General features: G+C 40.5%; 1 protein-coding gene across 2 annotated transcripts; it reads right to left on the reverse strand.

The window, feature by feature from the left end:
• Positions 1–179: 179 nt before the first annotated feature.
• SMPD4 (sphingomyelin phosphodiesterase 4) lies at positions 180–18,239 on the reverse strand. Of its 2 annotated transcripts, XM_055704879.1 has the most exons (19): positions 18,082–18,239; positions 17,727–17,813; positions 17,031–17,173; positions 16,804–16,879; positions 15,794–15,902; positions 15,131–15,183; positions 14,389–14,540; positions 12,869–13,001; positions 12,199–12,270; positions 8,572–8,661; positions 5,923–6,068; positions 5,420–5,510; positions 4,391–4,491; positions 3,924–4,087; positions 3,030–3,235; positions 2,224–2,457; positions 1,360–1,491; positions 1,071–1,199; positions 180–654 (listed from the first exon to the last, which is right to left on the reverse strand). In XM_055704879.1, exons 1-19 carry the CDS (start codon positions 18,118–18,120, stop codon positions 328–330), a joined length of 2,484 nt encoding a protein of 827 aa, XP_055560854.1. In that variant the 5' UTR covers positions 18,121–18,239; the 3' UTR covers positions 180–327. The 2 variants fall into 2 exon arrangements, with proteins under 2 accessions (XP_055560854.1, XP_055560860.1); XM_055704885.1 differs by lacking the exon at positions 8,572–8,661.
• Between the last annotated feature and the right edge of the window lie 1,279 nt (positions 18,240–19,518).

Below are 19,518 nucleotides of genomic sequence, written 5' to 3' on the forward strand. Positions count from 1 at the left end.
TGCCTTTGTCTTCTGCACTTATCTTTTTACCCAGTACATTTCTGAAAATATTTATGCCTTTAATATTAATGTACTATAGTTATCTTACTCCCTACCCTCCCGAAAAATAAGTCATTCACTAGATTCTATAGGAACACTTTTATAAAAATAAAATTTTCTCCATTCCACAAGACCACATCGTTGTTTAAAACTCAATTGACTTTAATATTAAAAAATATTAAATCATATGTGGAAGATCTGATATGATAATTCAGACATTTCAGTCACTGAATCCCAGGCTTGTCCTTAAAACATTTATTTTTACAAGTGTAAGCCGAACGAAGGAAATTAGTGTTCATGTGGTTTCCATCCTTCAAAGAAAAAAGTCATTATTACGGCATAAAGAAAATATCCAATCAGGATAATGAACGTGCAGCCCACTGGCCCAATGTAAAACCAGGATGCAATAAAGTAGATCATCAGTAGAGAGAGGAGAGTCCTGTAGCTAGCCAGAAACCTCAGACTGATTCTTGGTCCCCAGTTCTGGCTTGTTCTGTCTTTCACGACAGGACTGTACCTGATTTTGTGTATAAGGTGGGGGTTGGTAAGATGATAGCGACAAAGTCTGCCAAGAAAATCCTCCCTGGAGCAAAGCACATCCATCTGATCAGCAAACTGAGGTAAGAAAAATTTAAACATTAGTATTCTACAGCAACTACCATCATAAAGTAACTTACTTTAAGTTTTCTTCATTTATAGGAGATAGCGGGGGAAATCAAAATGTCCTTTTAAACAGAACTGCTTTATGCAGACTTGCCTTGTATCCATAGGAAGAAAAGGATTTGCTTTTTGTGTTTTAGAAACTTTTATTCTGAATGATACTTCATTGTTCATCAAGCATAAAGAATAAGTTTAAAATGTTATTATGTTTTGCATAGGAAAAGCAGAACTACAGGTACTATTAGGAAGTGTCCACCTAGACCACAATAAAGGAGATAGAGCAAGAACAAACAAAGTGTCATATATGTGCAAGTGCAGTGAAGAACAGAAATCTGCCATGGAAGATACATAGAAGCAGTGCTGTTACTTACCCTTTCATTAAGCGCTGAGGATAATCGAAATAGGAGGCGGACAAGAGTTGCATTCTCATAGCTTCGGATAGGCTGAAGCTCAGTATCTCCTTGATACTGCACGTCAAATCTACGTAAGCCATTTATGATCTAGAAACAGGAAAATAAACCTGTTGTAGCTCCCATCTGAAATAGCTTTATACAGGCACTTCTCTTGGCCCCCTGTAAGTTGCATTTCTCTTGCTGTAGAAGGACTGTTTTTTTTTAAGAACAATCTGATGTAGCAATATGGAATCTAATCTAATCTCACCTGGTACTTGCCAAGGGGTGTAAGAATGAGGCCATCCTCGCTTTCAATACAGTCTGGAGGCTGTTTTTTTCCGTTCTCGTCTTGGGCTGTCCCACAGTTCATCATCATCTGGGTCAGTTGAGCTTCATTCAGCTACTCAAGAATAACACAGTTCTAAAGCATGTGTTTTATCTGTCTCCTTCTGTTTCATTTATTTCTTCACAAACTCTAGCACTGGAGCCTTTGACAGCCAGCACAGATACCAAGAACTGCTTAATAGCACCTCAGTTAAACACTGAAAGGAGATAAAAGTCTCCAGATTTGTCTGTGCTCATAAAATCCAAGAGTGCTATTCTGTTTTACATGTCCCTTACTCCTAGAGAGCTGTCAAATAGCTGTGGTCATCTCTCAATTCTGTATGAAGGGAGTGTGGCTGACAAAAGAAATTACTCTTTTAAGTTTAACCAAAGAAACAGACTACTTGTAGTTCATCCTTTCATCTATAGCTGCAGTTAAATGTTGTATTTTTATAGCTCTTCACGTTTAGAAGATACTGGACTGTTTTTAAAATTTAAGCTATGCTTCACCTGTTTGTAAACATAACAGGCACAAGTAAAGAGACAAGTTTGGTATAAACTACACAGTGCAAAAGAACAGTCACTTGAAACAAAGCAGGCTTGGTATTTAGAAATTCAGAGCATCTAGTTCCATCTGTATTGAAAAGTGTTTTGAAGTGGTCAGGTAAAGTCAAGCCTAGAAGAAATTTACAACAAAATTTGCTAGCAGGGTCTCTAATGTCTTTATTGACCCCACAAAGTACATTTGAGGAATCCTGACTCTTGCTCACACTGCCACATAGGGAAAAATTTCTTGGATATTACATACCTTAAAGATTTGGCACAAGTATTCCAGTGCCTTCTCTAAATATTCATCTGTTTTTTTGATGCTGTCTTGCCCAATTTCATCAAGGTCATTGCCTGTGTAGGAGCCATTCATCTCAGATGGTGTAAATCTAAACCATGAAAAGAAGGACTGGCTAGCCGTTGTCTCTGCAGAATGGTCTGATATGGATTTTGCTGTCTGCTGTGCCTGCCAAATTAACTGAGCCAGTTTTAACACCTAAAACAAACAAAAGATTAACTGTGTGGGACAAAGGTAAAGGACTGCTATGCATAAACACATGGATAAAACTGTGCCTTAATACCTGGCAGTGAGAGCAAACCCAGCAAATTCATTCTTAACTTTCATGGACTTTGTGCCAAGACTGTTAGTTCCATTTCCAATAGGGCAAAGGTAGTTCTTTGCTGATGAAGCATTTAAGAAACTTGAGTGCTTCTTAGGTTTTCAACCGCTGTTTTCCCTCCTGCTATTTTTATCTGACCTGCTGATGGGTACTAATCAATACAGTGAATCAGAAGTTCACAGTAAGCATGTTTGAGACTAAATACAATATACTACTCCAAGGCAGCAAGCTGTTAACATTAACTACTTATTTAGCAAAGAGCAAGCAGATTTTACAGCTGTGGTGGATTGAGAACGCTCAAGTTCCAGAAGTCACCATCAGCACACTTAATTATACAGTAAGTAGTACAGGGTGTGAAGTTTTCCACTCTTTTCCCAATACAGATGTTCAGCACTAAGAAAACATCTGTCAAAGTAGAAAGACAGGTGACAAAAAACGTGTTGCTCACCAAATTCCTGACTTCTGTGCCAAACATCTGTTTATACTGGAAGTCCTGTCCTTCTAGGCTGTAAACATGACTCTTCACCTTAAACGAGGCATCTGTAATAGTTGGAGGCCATGAGGAGAAGAAGCTTCCACCAAGTGGTGGGGTCATAAAGAGTCGGTGTTGACGATGGGGAATAACAAGTTCAGGCTCCAGGAATAACTGTTCTCCTAGAATTTGAGAAGAGTCGTGAAGATGGTTACATAATACTCCTGGTTTTGCCTGGGGAAGCTCTAGCTACAAAGCATCTTAAGGCTGCTGGGCAACTTGTTTCTAGATAGGCAGGTAGTTCTAGGGGGATGGAGGCCTTAATTACCTTTTTTTAATTAATTCTCTCTGCTCACAGCAGAAAATGTCAGGGGGCATTTAAATGCAGACCATACAGACAACGTTTTAAGCCTGGAACTTTTTTTCAACAAAGGCAGTGGAGAATCATGACACTTCAGACATAGATACTTGTCAAATCTTGCCTCTCCCAGATTTACTGTATCCTAATTATCCTGAAGTGCATACATAACTAGCTGTTTTGCTAAGTATAGATAAGAAGTTTTAATCCTGAGTTAAACAATCCAGTAAGACCCATAAGAAAAACTGACTTTATTGTAAATGCCCAGTATTGTGTTCTTTAAAGAAAAATTGTGGAATGAAATCTAAATGATGGTGGTTAGAAAAGAACTATAGACATACTAAACCAATACAACACACATTAGTGAAGACACGCAGACTTTTCTGAGTGGCAAAATAGCATGCAACATGGGAGAGTAAGTCTACCCACCTCAGTGCTTCTGAGGCAAGGTTGTAGTCATTGTGGAGAAAGACTGAGACAGGACAGCACAGAATGTCAAAATATCCATTTACCTTTCAGGATCATTTCAGCTAGATTGGGCTGAGCAAAGACCTTGGCTACTCGGAACACCATGAGAGCGTTTTTTGGACTGACCAAGTCTGTTCGAAGAGCTCTGTTCAGAAATCCTACAAACAGCTTAGTATACATGAGTAGGTTTTCTTGAACGAAGGTTGACCTGTCAAAGTGAGTATGGAATTTGTGAGTATGGCTATGTAAATAATTGTTACTTTGTCTTCTGCCAAACAAGTCATTAAGGGGATGTTTTATACTGTCTCTGAACAGATGGTCTATCTATCTGTATTGAGACAAAAGACTATTCCTCTCAAAACAGAAGCTTGTGTTGTAAGAAATCATCTTTAATCTTGTACAGGAAGCTAATTCAGGTTGGAGGATGGTTCTTGAAATCCTGCTGTTTTACTCAGGATCTGCATAAACTTGATATCTGATTCATATAACTCACAGCTGCTTTCCTCCTTACCATTTTTCCGACACGCTGCGAGGCAAGGGCTCAGCACTTTGTGGTGGCTTTTCCGGAGCATACCTCCAAGGCTGCAAGTAACTTAACCACATCTCAAGAACCTAAGCAAAATCACACAAACACATGAATACCAATACTTTCTGGCAAGGAAGACACGGGTTTTTGTTTGATTTTTTTTAAACCTAGTGAATATTATCTTAATGAAACCTAGAAGTTTTTAGTAATAAAGCTCTCTCTAGTTATCTGAGTATCTTTGAAAGAGAACTGAAAAAACTTAAGTGCATGTTCATTAGGGCCAGTCTGGATTTTCTGTAATACTCAAATGATAGTGTTCACTGAATCTCTGTTGAAGGAAGTAAACAAGATGCTATATTAGTACAAGTTCAGCTCTCCTCTGCTGCATAGAGGTACCCACCACTCTGAGGAGACACAGTGGAGTCCTGATTGCACTGAAGCCAAGAACAGATTTGCCTTGGCCTCTGCAAACATTTCTTCTGACAGTCTGTCTTACGTGTGTACCTCAGGCGCGGTGATATAGCTAACTACAGGTCCAGTGAGGAAGGTCTGGCCTGTTACATTCTGCACTTTTACATTCCTACATTAATTACCAAGAGTCATGGCCTGCTATTTCTTTTCCTGCTTGCAGGAGGTAATATTTGCAGTATCCACTGCAAAATAATACCACATTACTTTTGTTTATGACCTGTTTTATTAGGTAAGATACTAAGAAATTAGGACCTATGAGAATGTATCTGTTTTAAGAGAGTAACACCTACTACTTTTCAATCGACAGCCATTTTCACTGTCAGAAAAATCAGCCAACAACCTACAGTAATTCTCACCATGATCTTTTCAACTTCCTTCTTGTGTCCAGTTGGCACTCTACAATAACATGTAGATTTTCTGTTACAGAAAAAGAACTTGACCCCTCTAGAAAAAGATTTGAAGACCAAGAAATAGCTGCTAAACAGCAATAACTAGTTACTAGTTCTGTTGAGTACAGACTTAGAAAGACAACCAGGTACGTACTGCTCTGAAAGAGGCATCCAGAGGCCAGTGGCCAAAACAGTGTTGCAGAAATATATAAAGTTTCTCCTGGACAAACCGAGGAATTACAACCCTGAAAACAAATTCAAAGACAGTCACATGCATAAACCAGAAGCAGATTTTAAAAACAAAAAGCTTCCACAAATAAAAATACAGAAAGGGCCGACCCATACTTGTTCCTTCACTTCGAGCCACAGCTTTTCAGCTCCTATACATAAGCATAAAATTGTCTACTAACCTTGGCCAGAAACCTCTGGAAGCATTTTCTTTCCTCTGACTTGTACCAGGATACAGACTAGTGTAATAGCAAGACATCCCCCCTCCTGAGGCTGCCCCCCCCAACTAGTGGATGTGAGAAACATAATCTGTTAGCTCTTACATACTTTTAATAATGTACTTCTGTATTTAACCATCAAAACAACCTAATTCAACCTCTTTTTATGGAGAACCTCTCTATGTTTCAGAGAGACTGCACAGGTACCTACCTTTTAAACTCCTCTAGCGGGCTGGCTGTGTGGGAGTGGGCTGAAGGGGAGAGAGGCTCTGGTTTCAGGCTGTTGCTGAAAGCATGCAGATGTTTCACAAGCAGTCTTACCACTAGCACGTGCTCCTCAGTAGGCTTAAATGACTCCTAGATTCAAAGCAAAAGGCAGGAAGATAATGAGTATCACACACTAAATGTCCAGGAGATAATTCAGAAAAATCGTAATTCTCAAATCAGAAATTGAAATACAAGAAATGCTGTCATCCTCCTAGGTTCTTCACTGTAGTTTGGTGCCATCTGATTTTATACAAACTGGCTCCTTAGGACAAGCTGCAACCATCTTCCATCAGTTCACTAAGAAACACTAGCATATTTTTAATAATGATTGTAAGAAAAAGTATCCACAGTACTCTAAAGCACTGAACTTCAGGCTAGCATTAAAGAACAGAATAACCTGTGGATTTCAACTTACCCCTTTCTAAGAAAAGAATATTCAGCCTTTCATTATGGTTATAAGTTCATTGCTGTGGACAGCACAACAGATCCTTTGTTTATGTGCTTGGCTGGCCTTCCTATGCTGGTACTCATCTGCCTTATAAGAAAGAATAATCCTAAAAGAATAAAAACTGCTTCAAGTCCTGCTTCTAGCATCATTCTGGGCAGAAGTAGCCTGAGTGGGAGTAGCACAAGGAGTGGTGGTGAGCCACAGTGATGTTATTAATAAATGAGTGAGTCTGTGATATAGCAGGGAGATGAATGAGGTAAAAAAAAAAAAAGCTAGTCCTTCTGGGTCTAGACCTTCAGAGCTGGTCTGCTGCAGAATCTGGGGTCAAAGCACTAACTCCTTTGCTACTGTAATCTGTTTTAAGAGTAGTAAACTAATCTCAATCCACTACTGAAGGCATATTTTAAGAGATCATTTGTATTCTAAGTCTTATAGCTCTCATGTTTCTCAAAAGTTGAGAAGAATGTGCATGGAACGAATTATAGGTGCAAGTATAATGGAAGATGCTGGAAGAGCATATTAGACAATAGCTGCAAGATGTTTCCAGGATGCCAAATGCAGCTATGCTGAGGTAAGACGCTGAATATGATTCTAGGAGACTGACAGGCATTTTTATACAAAAAGCTTCCACTTCTTAAATCAATTCAACAGTATTTCCAGTACTGGGGGTGGGAGGGGGGCCTCTGTGTATGTGTCTTTGCGTGTCCTTTCTCTGCAATGTGTGAGGCAAAGCAGATGTGTTTTTACAATCTCTTTAAGATTTTTAATACACTGTAAAGTTCATTCTAGGAAGTAGATTCAACACTTGATGATAGATATAGTCATGTAGTACAGCCAGATCTGAGGCTCTGCTAGGGGACAGGATAACCTGTTACCAGTTCTAATGAAGGCTTGGCTTGTATTCTTGACAGCTCCTGGTAAGTCAGCACGTTTTCTGCAGTCCTGAGAAGAGTTTATATATAGAGGGCAGAACTAAGAAATTACTTGGTCCTAGTTTAGATCAATATCTCCAAAAACAATTAAGAGAATTTGAGTACTCTGCTATAAGCCTTTAAAGGGTGTAATTTTAAAAAAAAATGCTAGGCTCCCCTTAAAGGTGCATTTTGAATTTACAAAAAACCCATACCATTATTTTACTACACTGTTTCAGGTGATCCTACTAGTTTTTCTGCTTAGCAATTCTCAAAATTACCTCTTAGCTTGGACATTACGAACATCACTGGTTTAAAAAGTATTTTTCCTCAGAAGTGTTTTTGTTCAAACTTTAGCTTACAGGATGGATATACGCCGTTCTTAACACAGTAATTAGATACACTTAATAGTAAAAAAGATTTAAAGACAAGTAGTAGTTCCTGTTTTCCTTGCTAAGCAGTACCTTGAGATACCATAGCACTTTATAAAAAAATAAAGGATTAAACAGCAGGAAAATTCCATGTAGTGCTAAAGAGCTTTATAGTATAATAAAAGCTTTATAGTACATATGCTCAGCCCTCCCCTTTCCCAAAATGAAGACCCAATGAATAAAGGGCTTGAGAAGGGAAAGAGGAATCAGCAATCTGTTCCAACAGGAATGTTTTTGCATGCACATTTCCTGAACAATCTGCAAATGTACCACAAGTGTGCTTCTGCAAAACTGGATAGTCAAGATCACATTGCCACTATAGATTTAGTACTATCCAGTGACATTTCACCAACTAAAAACCCCTAGATGTTACCTACCTTAATTTTAGGTGACAGCCATGCAAATTCTGATCTTCTCTTCCATGCAAGTTTTGCTTAAATGACAAGTGTGTGAGGGGCAGAAATCTGCCATCAGTGGAGCCAGTTTTGGTGTCAAAAGATGTCAGCATAGCTGATATGCCTCTTTCTATAATGCATTACAAGAATGCAAGTCTAAAATTAGAATTCCCAATTAGTTCTCATAATATACTAGATTTTAACTACTTCCTCCATGACCTTTGCTGATACTTCTCAGTATCTGTTTTCACTGAAAATTTAGTAACTCTCAATGCAGTGCTCTCAATCGAGTTGTAAAACCATACCTTAGCAGAAAAAGCTGCTGTACAGCTAGCACCAATACACTTCGCAGATTATATGATGGAACAAGATTTTTATAAAGGAAACAAAATGAAAAGATGGTAATACTTGGTATGCGTGGAGGGCCTGGTAGCTGGATTGGGCAGGACTACCATGGTGTTTACTGGAGATACTGAGTCGGTAGTGGAGAACCTCCAGCTGAGACAACAGAAACAAAAAGGAAGGGGGGGAGGGAAAAAAGGAGAGAAGAGAGCAAGAGAAAAAAAAAGTGAGAATGAGCCCAAGGAAGAAGGGGGCGGGGGGGGAGGGGGGGGGGGGAGGGAAATGAACATCAAAAATACAGTCAGGGACAACATATCACAATAACAACTGCAGCCACAGTATCCTCTTCTTTCTGCTGTTCAGTAGATTGATTCCACAGTATTTCATACCCTTTATCAACTTGGAAATACAACTGGGAGCAGGTGTCCAAAAAGTATAATTGTAAGTGGCTGAAGCTGTTCCCTGTGCTACCCTCAGAGCAGAGGTAAGGGCTATGGAGCTTTTGCCAAATAAATTTCTGATTTCAGAAGTTAACTGAACTGCAGTGAGAGGATTTATACACTGTTACAGTGTTTTATTAAATAATAGAGTAAAAGCATTCAATATTCTGCAAACTTTTTAAATACTATTTTGAAAAATTATAATTTCTTCCTGTGCTGCTGGAGAAGCAGGGTTTGTGTACTGGGAAGAAGCTCAAATTGATACTTTTTTCTTCCCAAAGAACAGGAAGGAAACAAGTTTGGCTTTTTATAATCACTGTGAGCCTGTCCAGTAAGCTTCCAGTTCTGAGAAATCCTCTGTATTCTCTTTCTACTTAAAGGCCATTTGGGAAAGCTACAGATCTTTTACTATTAGGGAAACATCACATGTATAAAAAGGCAAAAGACATAGCTAACACACAACATTATATGCTGGTGCAAAAGGCATCTTGACTTAACACTAAGGTCTCTGCAAGCCTCAGCCAGATCCCTTCTTGGATGAATGAGGTAAAGAGTAGTTTTTGACAATGTGATGGTGAAGAGGATACTGTAGTGACAGTGACACAAATGTGTGAAATTAATGAAAAAACATAAAACAACAGATGTACACTACACAGATCCCAATGACTACTGTCAGGCATCTAAATTAACTCTCCAGATCACACCTCTGCTGTCTTTGAACAGCCCCTACCCAACCTCGTCTAGTGCCAGTTTGGTATCTTTTGGTCTTACACTCTTAGAGTGGTAGGATTGCTACTGCAAGCTCCCCAACAGCTCAGACACATCATCTGCTTCGTAACCGACTCCCCTATCACAGGAATCAGTAGCAAGAAACTGTAGTCTAATGGGTGTTCCACATGCAGTGCTGGGGTCTGTGGCACCTGGCATTGAAGCTTGGGAAGCATTACATAAAACTTAAACAACTTTTTGTTAAGGGTTCGTTGTGATTACAGCAGAAGGGGACAGGAAAGATGCTGCACGCTTTGGGCTCTGGATCATCCAAGAAAGAAAAGGCAAATAGACAATGTAAAAGAATAGGAAAAGAGTTGAATTAATGGGGGAAACGGTGAAACTCCATATAGCAAACAGTGTCAACCTCAGGTTCACACCAGACCAAGAAAGAATTCAAAGTGGTAAAGTAGAAAAGTAGTAAATCTTCTCAGAAGAAACTATTTACTATTCATTCCCATTCCACCACCTTCCACTTGTAAAGAGAAGTCTGTGATGACATTAACAAGGTTTAAGGAAACTCTATCATTCTTCGAGGAACTTCACAGGGAAGTTACATATCTGGGATCTGGCTTGGCCCATCAAAGCAAACAAGTCTGACTGCTGGACAAAGAAAGAGCAAGTTCTGCGAAACCTCATCCCCCTTCCAATACAGGTATGTAGCCATTTCAAGTGACTGATGGTCAAACACGTCTAGATCCAGGGATGAACGGTCACTAATAACCCCTACTTCCAAAGGCACAGAAGGCTAAACAGAATCAATTGAACCTGCATAACTAATAAGGTTTAGGGTGACCTTAGGTTTCCCGTCAAGCCCTTTAACCCTTATATTAAAACAAAACTTGCATTTCTGCAGATTCTGCTTCCTCATGTGAGGAACTATGAAGCAGACTATTCTCCTTAAGCCCACCCCGAGACCAGTCTACAAAGCTTAGTTTAAATATCACAGGCTTATGAACAATCCTGTCCCCACCTGATCTGGAACCCTTCCTCGGTCCTGCAGGCAGGATCCTTCACCCATTTAGGGATGTCAGGGGGCATTCCAGTCCCCTGGTCAGGTGTTCTAACCCCCAAAGAGTGAAGACTTCCTTTTTCAATACACCCATGATTTCTTCCCATCAAAGATGAAACTAGAACGCCATCAGGGAGTTATGGCCTCAAGCTGTGCCTCAACACATCTTGTGGGAGATCCCGAGGTGATGATTTCAGAGAACTTTAAGCTCTACCTAGGCCCTGTTCCACCATAACATTGGTACTCATTGTCTGTAACTGCTGCTCCCTAGGTGTTAGAAGAGAACATCTGAAATACAGAGGGGTGAACAGAGGAGAGAAGTTTAAAGCAATCATTAATATCTGGCCTAAGCACAGCGCTTGATGCACAAAGACTGGACAGACAGACAGACAGACCAAAGGTACTCCAAAGCAAAGCCTTTCCATCACAGGTGCACAGCCATACTGCTGGGAGTCCCAAGTGGAGACTTTGTAACATTACCGAGTTTGCATTTTGACCTCAACTTTTAAGAATAAGAGACAAACCCCATCACACTTCAGCTCTCCAATGTTTTTCCCTCACAAAATATAACTATGTTATTGTAGCCTGTGGAGTAAAGGATCAGAATTTATCAGTCAATCAACTCTCATATTGCCTTTTCGCACAGGAATAAATCCTGAGTAGCTTTCATATTTCCTTTCCCTTCTATGAAAGTCCCACTGTGACCCAGAGGGAATTCAAAGGATCAACACTTTCTCCTTCAAATTCCCTTTACATTTATAATGCCTTTGATCTTAGCCTCCATAACACTTACTTAATTTTTACATGCAGTAGTTTGTTATGAAACAGGCCACCACAAACTGCTTAGAACAGTGTATTATCCAAGCAAGAGCTTTTAAGATATTCTGAATGCAGTAGCTACAGAACTGCTTCTGACACCATTATGGTGAAAAGCATATTTTGGAATATAAAACAACAAAAGGCTTATTTATTTAACACTGAAGGACAGTTTGGTAAGGTTTCCTTTTTTAATTTGGATTTATGCTAAAAAACGGTTACAGATCTCAGAAATTACTAATTGGTATTTCAATAACAGATGCTGTGGTATCACTGCTGGAAATCAATTTAAGTTATTTTTAGCAGCCACGTTGCCCCAGCAGGATTTAACACTATAATTTTATAGCGGCATCTTCCCCATCATTAGTAGTTTGATTACTGGTGTTCAGATTGTTGTGACCATCCCACAAACTTGTCTTTTACAAAGAACAAAACAAAAACAACACAGCTTCTGCAATGAAGGCCCATCTGGGTGACACACTTATTCACAACATTCTTCATAACTGCATTAGCAATTCTGACACACTCATGTAGATACTCTGGTATGTTATTTCTTATGGACCAATACACCAAAAAAATTATCCACAGAACAGGAGATTTACCCCAAGATAAGGTCAACCATCAGGTGATGCTCATGAATGAAGTACAAACTATTACCTTGACATGAGGGGACTGCATTTTCTGATACATTTCCAGTGAATAATGATGTAGCCACATTTCAACAAAGATCTGCAAAACAAATATTCTCTCAGCTAGGGAAATAGAAATAATCCAGGACTTGTCAGTCACAAGCTAGGTATAAGGGAAGACCACAGTATATAAATTGAAAACTAAGCTGTACTTGTAAATAGACAGGAACCTATTCAGAAACATTTCAGGTTATCATCATGTCAATGCGAATGACTGAGTTGGCATACTGTTCACACCTGTTTCAGAACAACTGTTAAGTCTAGGTTCTCCTCTCCCTTCCCTTGATGGTGAACAGAACCAACTTTCTCTGAGGTCAGCCTTTGCTTAGAGCATAGAATTGATGTAAGATTAAAAAAAAAAAAAAAAAAAGGAAATCAGATTTAGAAACTTTTCTGGAAAAAATTGCTCAAATGCTTGAGATCAGTTGTTGTATATGAAGTCTAAAAAAAAGGTATTAAGTGCCTTTCAAAATTACAGCTTAACAGTTTCACAGTGGTTCTTTGTTCCACTAACAGAAAACAACAGCTGCACTGCTCAATTCCAAAACCAAAATGGCATAAGATCTCTGGTTTAAAAAGATTCCTCAGTTAGCACCAAGAAATGTTGTGTGGTGTTCTCTTCCTTAAATCCAGCCTACCTGAAGCAGTGTTTCTGATCTCCAGATCTCCTGGGAAGCTGGGTCAGCATTCACAGAAGGCTGATGGGCAATGTGCCGTTTCAGCAAGCTGGTGTGATGCATGCCATAGGAAGTGAAAGGCACTGCTGGAGACCTTTAAAGACAAATTAATGGAAATACTGGAGTCAGTAACAGTCAGTACAGAGAAATATATAAGTGCTTTTAACTACCAGTTTATAAACTGGAAAACAGTCTTTAAGAAGTAGAACTGCGTAGTTGATTACACATTTCAAACTTCTGCAACGTGTTATAATTACTAGTCACTTTAACTATAAACAAGCACTACATCACTATTCATACTGTGTGGAACCAGCTTTACACAGAGCCCATGTAATGTTCAATAATGCATGGGTTTTCACTTTCTCCTACTCTGTTTTTCTTTCACTCTGCCTTCTATATACATAATTCACCTGATCTGTATCTTCCTAGGTATACACTAAGGCTCAACAGACCATGTAAATTGATATTTGAAATGTATTTTAAATGCAGTTATATAAAATATAATGGCTATTTAATTTGCATAAAATCACTAATATTTATCGATAATTTATTATTGATAATATTTTATAAATTCAAGTAGCAAAACCAATTGTGAAAACATGGACTTCCGCAACTTAGCCATCATAAAGCACAAAAGATTGGGTGCTTGTATTGGAGAATTTTCACTTCAGCTTTGTGAGTTGGGTTTTATGCCATTATCACACAGACGTACAGAACTTCAGTAAGTGGTCAAAAATCTTCCATCCTCCCCCTCCTTCCAGTTGTGGCTAAATAGCTTGATCTATTACTGTGCAAAAAGTCACCTGAAACGCAGTCACTCATATGATTTGACTACTAATATACGTTTTGGCTTTTTATATCAGGAAGTTATCAACGAAGAAACCTACGAGCACTGTCAATCTGCAACAAAGCCATAGACACGGTCCTGACATAGCAATTTCAAAGAACTGCCCAACAGGTAATGACAGCATTAAATAATTAAGGATGGTAGCCTCAGAACTGAAACAAAATGACCAACTGACAAGTTGTCTGGCTTTGTAGCAACATTAATGAAAAATGCAAAGTTTCCTTGTAACAGTGGTTATATCACCAGTCCTATCTTTACCACATGCCTTATGTGTCTAAAGATGATAAAACTACCATCATCTGTCCTACTCCACTTGCAGGGCACAAAACACCACGGGAGCTACCGAACGGATGAATTTCTGTTGCTTGTACCTGCCTTTTCTGCTCCAATAATAGCTACCTTTCAGACTTCCAAATGAAACCTTTATTAAAATTAGTATTTTAAAATATTAAATGCAAATATTAAATAGTAAAATTAAATTAACATAAATCTATTTAAATTCTTTAATTATATAATAAGTACATACAGATCATAAAGAGCAGAGGTGTTTTCTACTTGTTAGAGATTTCATTCCAACAACCTGTATTTTGTAAGCACTGTTCCCACAGTTTGCCTCTGGCACTGTAGTCATTACCTGGGAGTCGGGGAAGGGATGGCTCCCCCAGGATTTGAAGAAGGTGGAGGAAGGACACTTCCTTCTGTGGGTAGGAAACACTTCAGGTATGTGTCTACCAAGATGAAATAAGCACTGTTGGAAGGGCTGACATGGCGGGTGACGGGTGAGTTCTGAAAGAGACACAGGATGTACTTGGAGTTATATACTGTTAGATTAAAACACTGCTAGGGAGCGCCTGCTACACAGCCAGCCCCGTTCAGTATAAATAAGCAGAAGCCCAGCAGTTATAAAGGGTGAACTGACAACACAGACACTTCGGAGCAAAGGTAAAGTAACTAACTGTAAGAGAACTGTTGCTGTAGTATGTAGTAGTGAATGTAACGCAGTGTGAGAAGAGCGCAATGTTGTACAGAACAGGGAACAACAGGAAGAGGAACCAACTAAGCAGATGCCATAGCATGACACCGTGGTTATGACTATATAAACAGCCTTACTGGAGAGAGGGGCAGAAAACCCATCTGGGATCACTGCCTGCTCCGTGCTGGCATGTTGTTGGACAGGCTGCTTACTGGTATACCTGAGGTGGGTATTTTGTTTGTTACCTAGTCTTATATCATCAACTGAACCAAGGTGATAACAAATTCTAAAAGTACAGATAAAAGCGCTGTTTATTTAGCTGGACAGCATTTCAGCAGGCTCTTAAAGCATTGAAAAGAAAGGGTAATAATATTTTAAGGGAAAAATTACAAAAGGTACTTACCTTCTGTGTAATCAAACTAATTGCAAAGTAAAACATGTAATATTCAAATGGATCTGGAACAACAGAGTCAAGGATGAGATAATAACAACCAGGTACAGTGGTTAGGTATCTGGGATGCTGACTAGACATTGAATTTTTGTTTTGTCAGTGGTGCTCAATTAACTTGCTGGAGCTTAGCAGCACATTCAGTTTTGACTTCTTGTGTTTCAGCTGACTCAAACACTGGTGCGTGAGGTTTCCTCTATGTGCCAAGGTGCATTTGCATTACTCTTCTTAGCACATTTGACTAATCTCAAACTAAAACCAGTGCAGCTGCAGCTACACTGCTCTCAACAAGTACACTAGCTGCAAAGTTAACATGCCCTTTTTCTATCATATTACATAAACTATGAGCAGTTACGAAAAGAAAAATCGTGAAATACAGGCTCTGTAATCACTGGGAGTATTGCTGTTGACTTGAATAAGGCCAGAAATCCCCCACAAGGGTTTATGAGAAGAGGACAAATTTATTTTTCATTGGAATCTAAACATTTTTAACCAGCTCAAACTCTTCAGCAGGACTGTGATTTACTGTAGACACATAATAAATATATAACAGAAATGCCTGTAATATCTGTTTTAGATATTTAAAAGGAATTAAATGTTCAGCTGTTAAAAGGATACTAAGAGCCAAATTCAAACCTAAACCACCAGATGAAGGAAACTGGACTTTATTGTGGTATAAAGAGCATTCTGGTAGGACTTGCTCTTGTATTGAAGCCTTCACGGGGCCCTGAAAGACAGAGTAACAAAATATTAATCTGTATTAATCTGGCTACTCAGCATACTTGTGGAGTATGTTTCAGATAGTGAAGTTCTGTTGCATTCCAGCATTCTGGGGTGCTACCTACATTCAGCTCAGTGGGATTTTACTGCATTGCAGTAATTCCTTGTGCAAATGCATATTCTTTAGGTAACTGCCAACTTTCTCACTGAAAATGAGTATTCAGTACAAGGGGGAAAAAAAAGGAGAAAAAATAATAATAAAAAAAAAAGGCCTTCACCAACACTTTTCCAGTTGGGAGTGGGAGAAGCACAAAACTGGTGTATGGCTGATGGTTTTGCTAGGGTAACTGAGCTGTGGACCAGCAATTACTACATACTTAACGATGTTTCCTTTTGTTAAAGGCTGTAGCACTGTCTGAATCAATTTCTAGGTAACAGGCAGCAATAGAAGAAACACAGCGAAACAACTGAGCAGATAAACATTTTTGTTTGAAATGCCGTACTTCATAACCAGGATAACAGTTAGTCTTCAAACAGACAGGCACAAAGTGCAGCCAGGGAAGGCACTGCTCTGTAACAAGCCTGGAAAACTATTTCCAATCCTGCAGCTACTGGGAGTCAAGAAAAAGCACACTACTTTCTCTGGGGACATGATAGGAATCACAATGTAGCCTTCTTGGCTGAACAACACAGATATCTAGCTGCTGACAACCACCTCTCCTCAAAAGTTTATGGCTGGGAACTCTCCTCCTCCAGCAACCATTTAAAAAGAAACAGGTAGGCTCTAAACTTGGAGCACTGAAGCTATGCTTTGGCCTATATGGAACCATACATATAAAGTGCACACAAAGTTCCAATAGGTGCAATAACAACCATATTCTGTTCTTACAAATTTTTCAGTTACTCACTGGAAGATACGAGACTGGGAAATCGTATCTGTACTCTTCTGCTTGGAGTTTGTAAACCAGCTTCATCATCGGACCACTGCAAATAAGCATCAGAAAGAAAATCCCCGGTAAGTACCCTCTACCTTCTCACTTTTTGTGAACTTATGTTTACATAATGGAAAAGGGTCAAACACTGGTTATTTGCTTACCATACATTTTTTAATCTGTGCTGAAATGAATGAGTTTACCTGGGATCCAGGAAATCCAAAGCCACAGAATATTCAGTAGGATTTGTTCTTCCTTGCAAACAGCGAAGATTCCAGCCTACGATGATGCCATCCAGGCTGCCAAAAATGCTCTCCACCAGCCATGGGAAGATACCATGTAGTTCCTTTAGGGAAAACAGACCCAAATAATTAATGTGTACAATTCCTCACTTGAGCAGTCTCTACTGCATGTAATAGGATGCACAGATACTGTCTGCCAGCTATTTATGCTTCCCAGTTATCACTGGGCACAGGTTCTGTTTGGAAGAATGTACATGGCAATTACAGGAAATCTATCGTTATTTCTGATCCTACTAAAATTGCAGTGACACTCATCAGCATTGCATGCAATTATTTGCCACATTTTAAGAACTAGCATCACTTGTAAATTGGTGCTGAAAGGAATTAATGAAATGCAGTCAATGGAAACAATCTTTTAATGACTAGAAAACGTTTTTAACTCTAGGGAAACAGTGGATTCCCACTGGTTCACCTGGGGTCTTCAAACTTTGCAATAAGAGAAATGGGAACAAAGAAAACAGTAATATGAAAAAAGCAAACTGCCCTGAAACGCGTCACTGTATCACAGAGTGGTTGGGGCTGGAAGGGGCCTCTGCAAACACTCTGATCCAGCCCCTGCTAGCACGGGTCGGGAGATGCCGGGCAGTGACGGCTCACCTTGGCGGGGAACTCCTCAATGACGGTCTCCAGGTCGTGGCACCTCTGCACAAATGGCTTGCTGACACAGTCTGCCTTCAGCGTGGCCTGTCGCACACCACAGGGGAAATCAGTCACCGCTAACAGACAGGGCAGGGCTCATTACAGCCACGACGTAAGACATCCCCCAATTACGCCGCTGCCCCGGCACAGCATTGCCGTTGACACGGGAGAAATTACACCCACCCACCCTGCAAGTCCAGGGCACCCGGCAGAGCTGCCGCGGGCCCGGGCGCCGCCAGCTCTACGCAACAGGGCGCTGCGCCCCCCGGCCCGGCGCCGCCTCCCCGGTGTCCGCCCGCCCCTCGCCACCCACCAGCAGGAAGCTGGGCTGCTGCAGGTGCGGGCCGGCCATGCCGCCACTCCCGGCGGGCCGCGCTGCGGAACGAGGACCGGAAACGGGGGTTCCCGGCTGCGCGGCTCCCTCCCGCGCTCGGCGCAGCCCTTTCGCGTCACCGCCCTCGCCCGGCGCGCCGCCATGACGCCACCCCTGCGGCCGGTGCGCCTCGCGGAGGGGCGCGTGCCGCTGTTGCCGTGGCGACGGGCCTGCAGCTCTTCCCGCCTCAACATGGCCGAGCTGAGGGAGGGGACGCGCTGCCCGGCCTGCGGCTGGCCGCGGCCCGGCGGCCTCAGCCTCTTCCCCAGGGACCGGGGGAGGGGGGCGGGCTGCGCCGGTGGCTTCTTTTGAGGGCGGACCTGGGGAGCTGTGAAAAATGTATCGCGGGGGAGCTGGGGGCCCGCAGCGGCCTGGTCTGGTGGTGGCGAGGCCGAAGCCGCCATTTGCACACACACTGGTGTTTGGAGAGAGCTACTTGCGAGCAAAGCCACCCTTTGCACACGTACTGGTGCTTGGAAAGAGCCACTTGTGAACAAATTAAAAGCAGTGTGGACAGAGACAGAACTTACTGATAACACATGCTTCCTGACTTTTCAGAAGGTCGGGTTTTGTCCAAACTATGGGTGAATTTTAAAGCGGTACATTAGAAGAACATCAACTTTATGAAGGAAAAGTAGGATTTTTTTTCACTTAGAAGCATATTAAATGCCCAGAAAACTACATCAGGACATGAGGCAGTTATGACTGTTGAAAATGAGAGCTGTGTACATCAGCTGAGCTATAGGAACCAGTAATTACACATTTCAAGGTAATTGATGAGGGAAGGTGAAGTCACCTGGAAAAAAACCACTGTTATAGAGGTAAGCATAATCACTTCTCATTGTATAATCAGAGCGAAGGAAATCCTTGTGATGGTAATATCCCACTGGTAGATAGACAAACTAAAATTAAAACTGCTAATAATGCTGAAGAGCATTTGATACGCTTTTATGATTCGTATTTAGAAGGAAACAAGATGTTACATTTAATTGCAAAGCCCCAGTAATTTGTATGCAAGAAAAATAAATGGTCAGAAAAACTGCTGCTAATTCCCTTAAAAATGGGGAATTGTGGGGAAATTCCATAAAACCAGGGGAATGTTCACGTTGTGTCAGTATTCAGAAAATTCCAGTCAAAGGTCTAGAAAAGAATAATTAATTTAAAAAAATACTGAAGACAGACATATAATTAACACTGGTAAACATGATGACAGAAAATAATCCTGCTCAGACAAGTTTGGGGTTTTTTGTGACAAGATTTACAGGTTTTGTCAGAAAAGACCAGTCTGTATAAAATGTAAATTTTCTTGATCATTTTGATTTTTTTATGCAAGGAGGTGCAGAAATAGTGGAGTGAAATGGTCTGGTTTAGGTTGTG

The sequence above is a fragment of the Falco cherrug genome, chromosome 1 (assembly GCF_023634085.1).
Source record: "Falco cherrug isolate bFalChe1 chromosome 1, bFalChe1.pri, whole genome shotgun sequence".
Classification (NCBI taxonomy): Eukaryota; Metazoa; Chordata; class Aves; order Falconiformes; family Falconidae; genus Falco; species Falco cherrug.

What these genes read in the sequence shown, in the direction of transcription:
- SMPD4 (XM_055704879.1), bottom strand. Translation starts at nt 18,120, where the DNA reads ATGGCCGGCCCGCACCTGCAGCAGCCCAGCTTCCTGCTG. An exon ending in AGGTTTGAATTTGGCTCTTA is followed by an intron (nt 15,184 to 15,793) that starts GTATCCTTTTAA and finishes CTGTTGTTCCAG; the next exon opens with ATCCATTTGAATATTACATG. An exon ending in CACCCCTTGGCAAGTACCAG is followed by an intron (nt 1,200 to 1,359) that starts GTGAGATTAGAT and finishes TCCTGTTTCTAG; the next exon opens with ATCATAAATGGCTTACGTAG.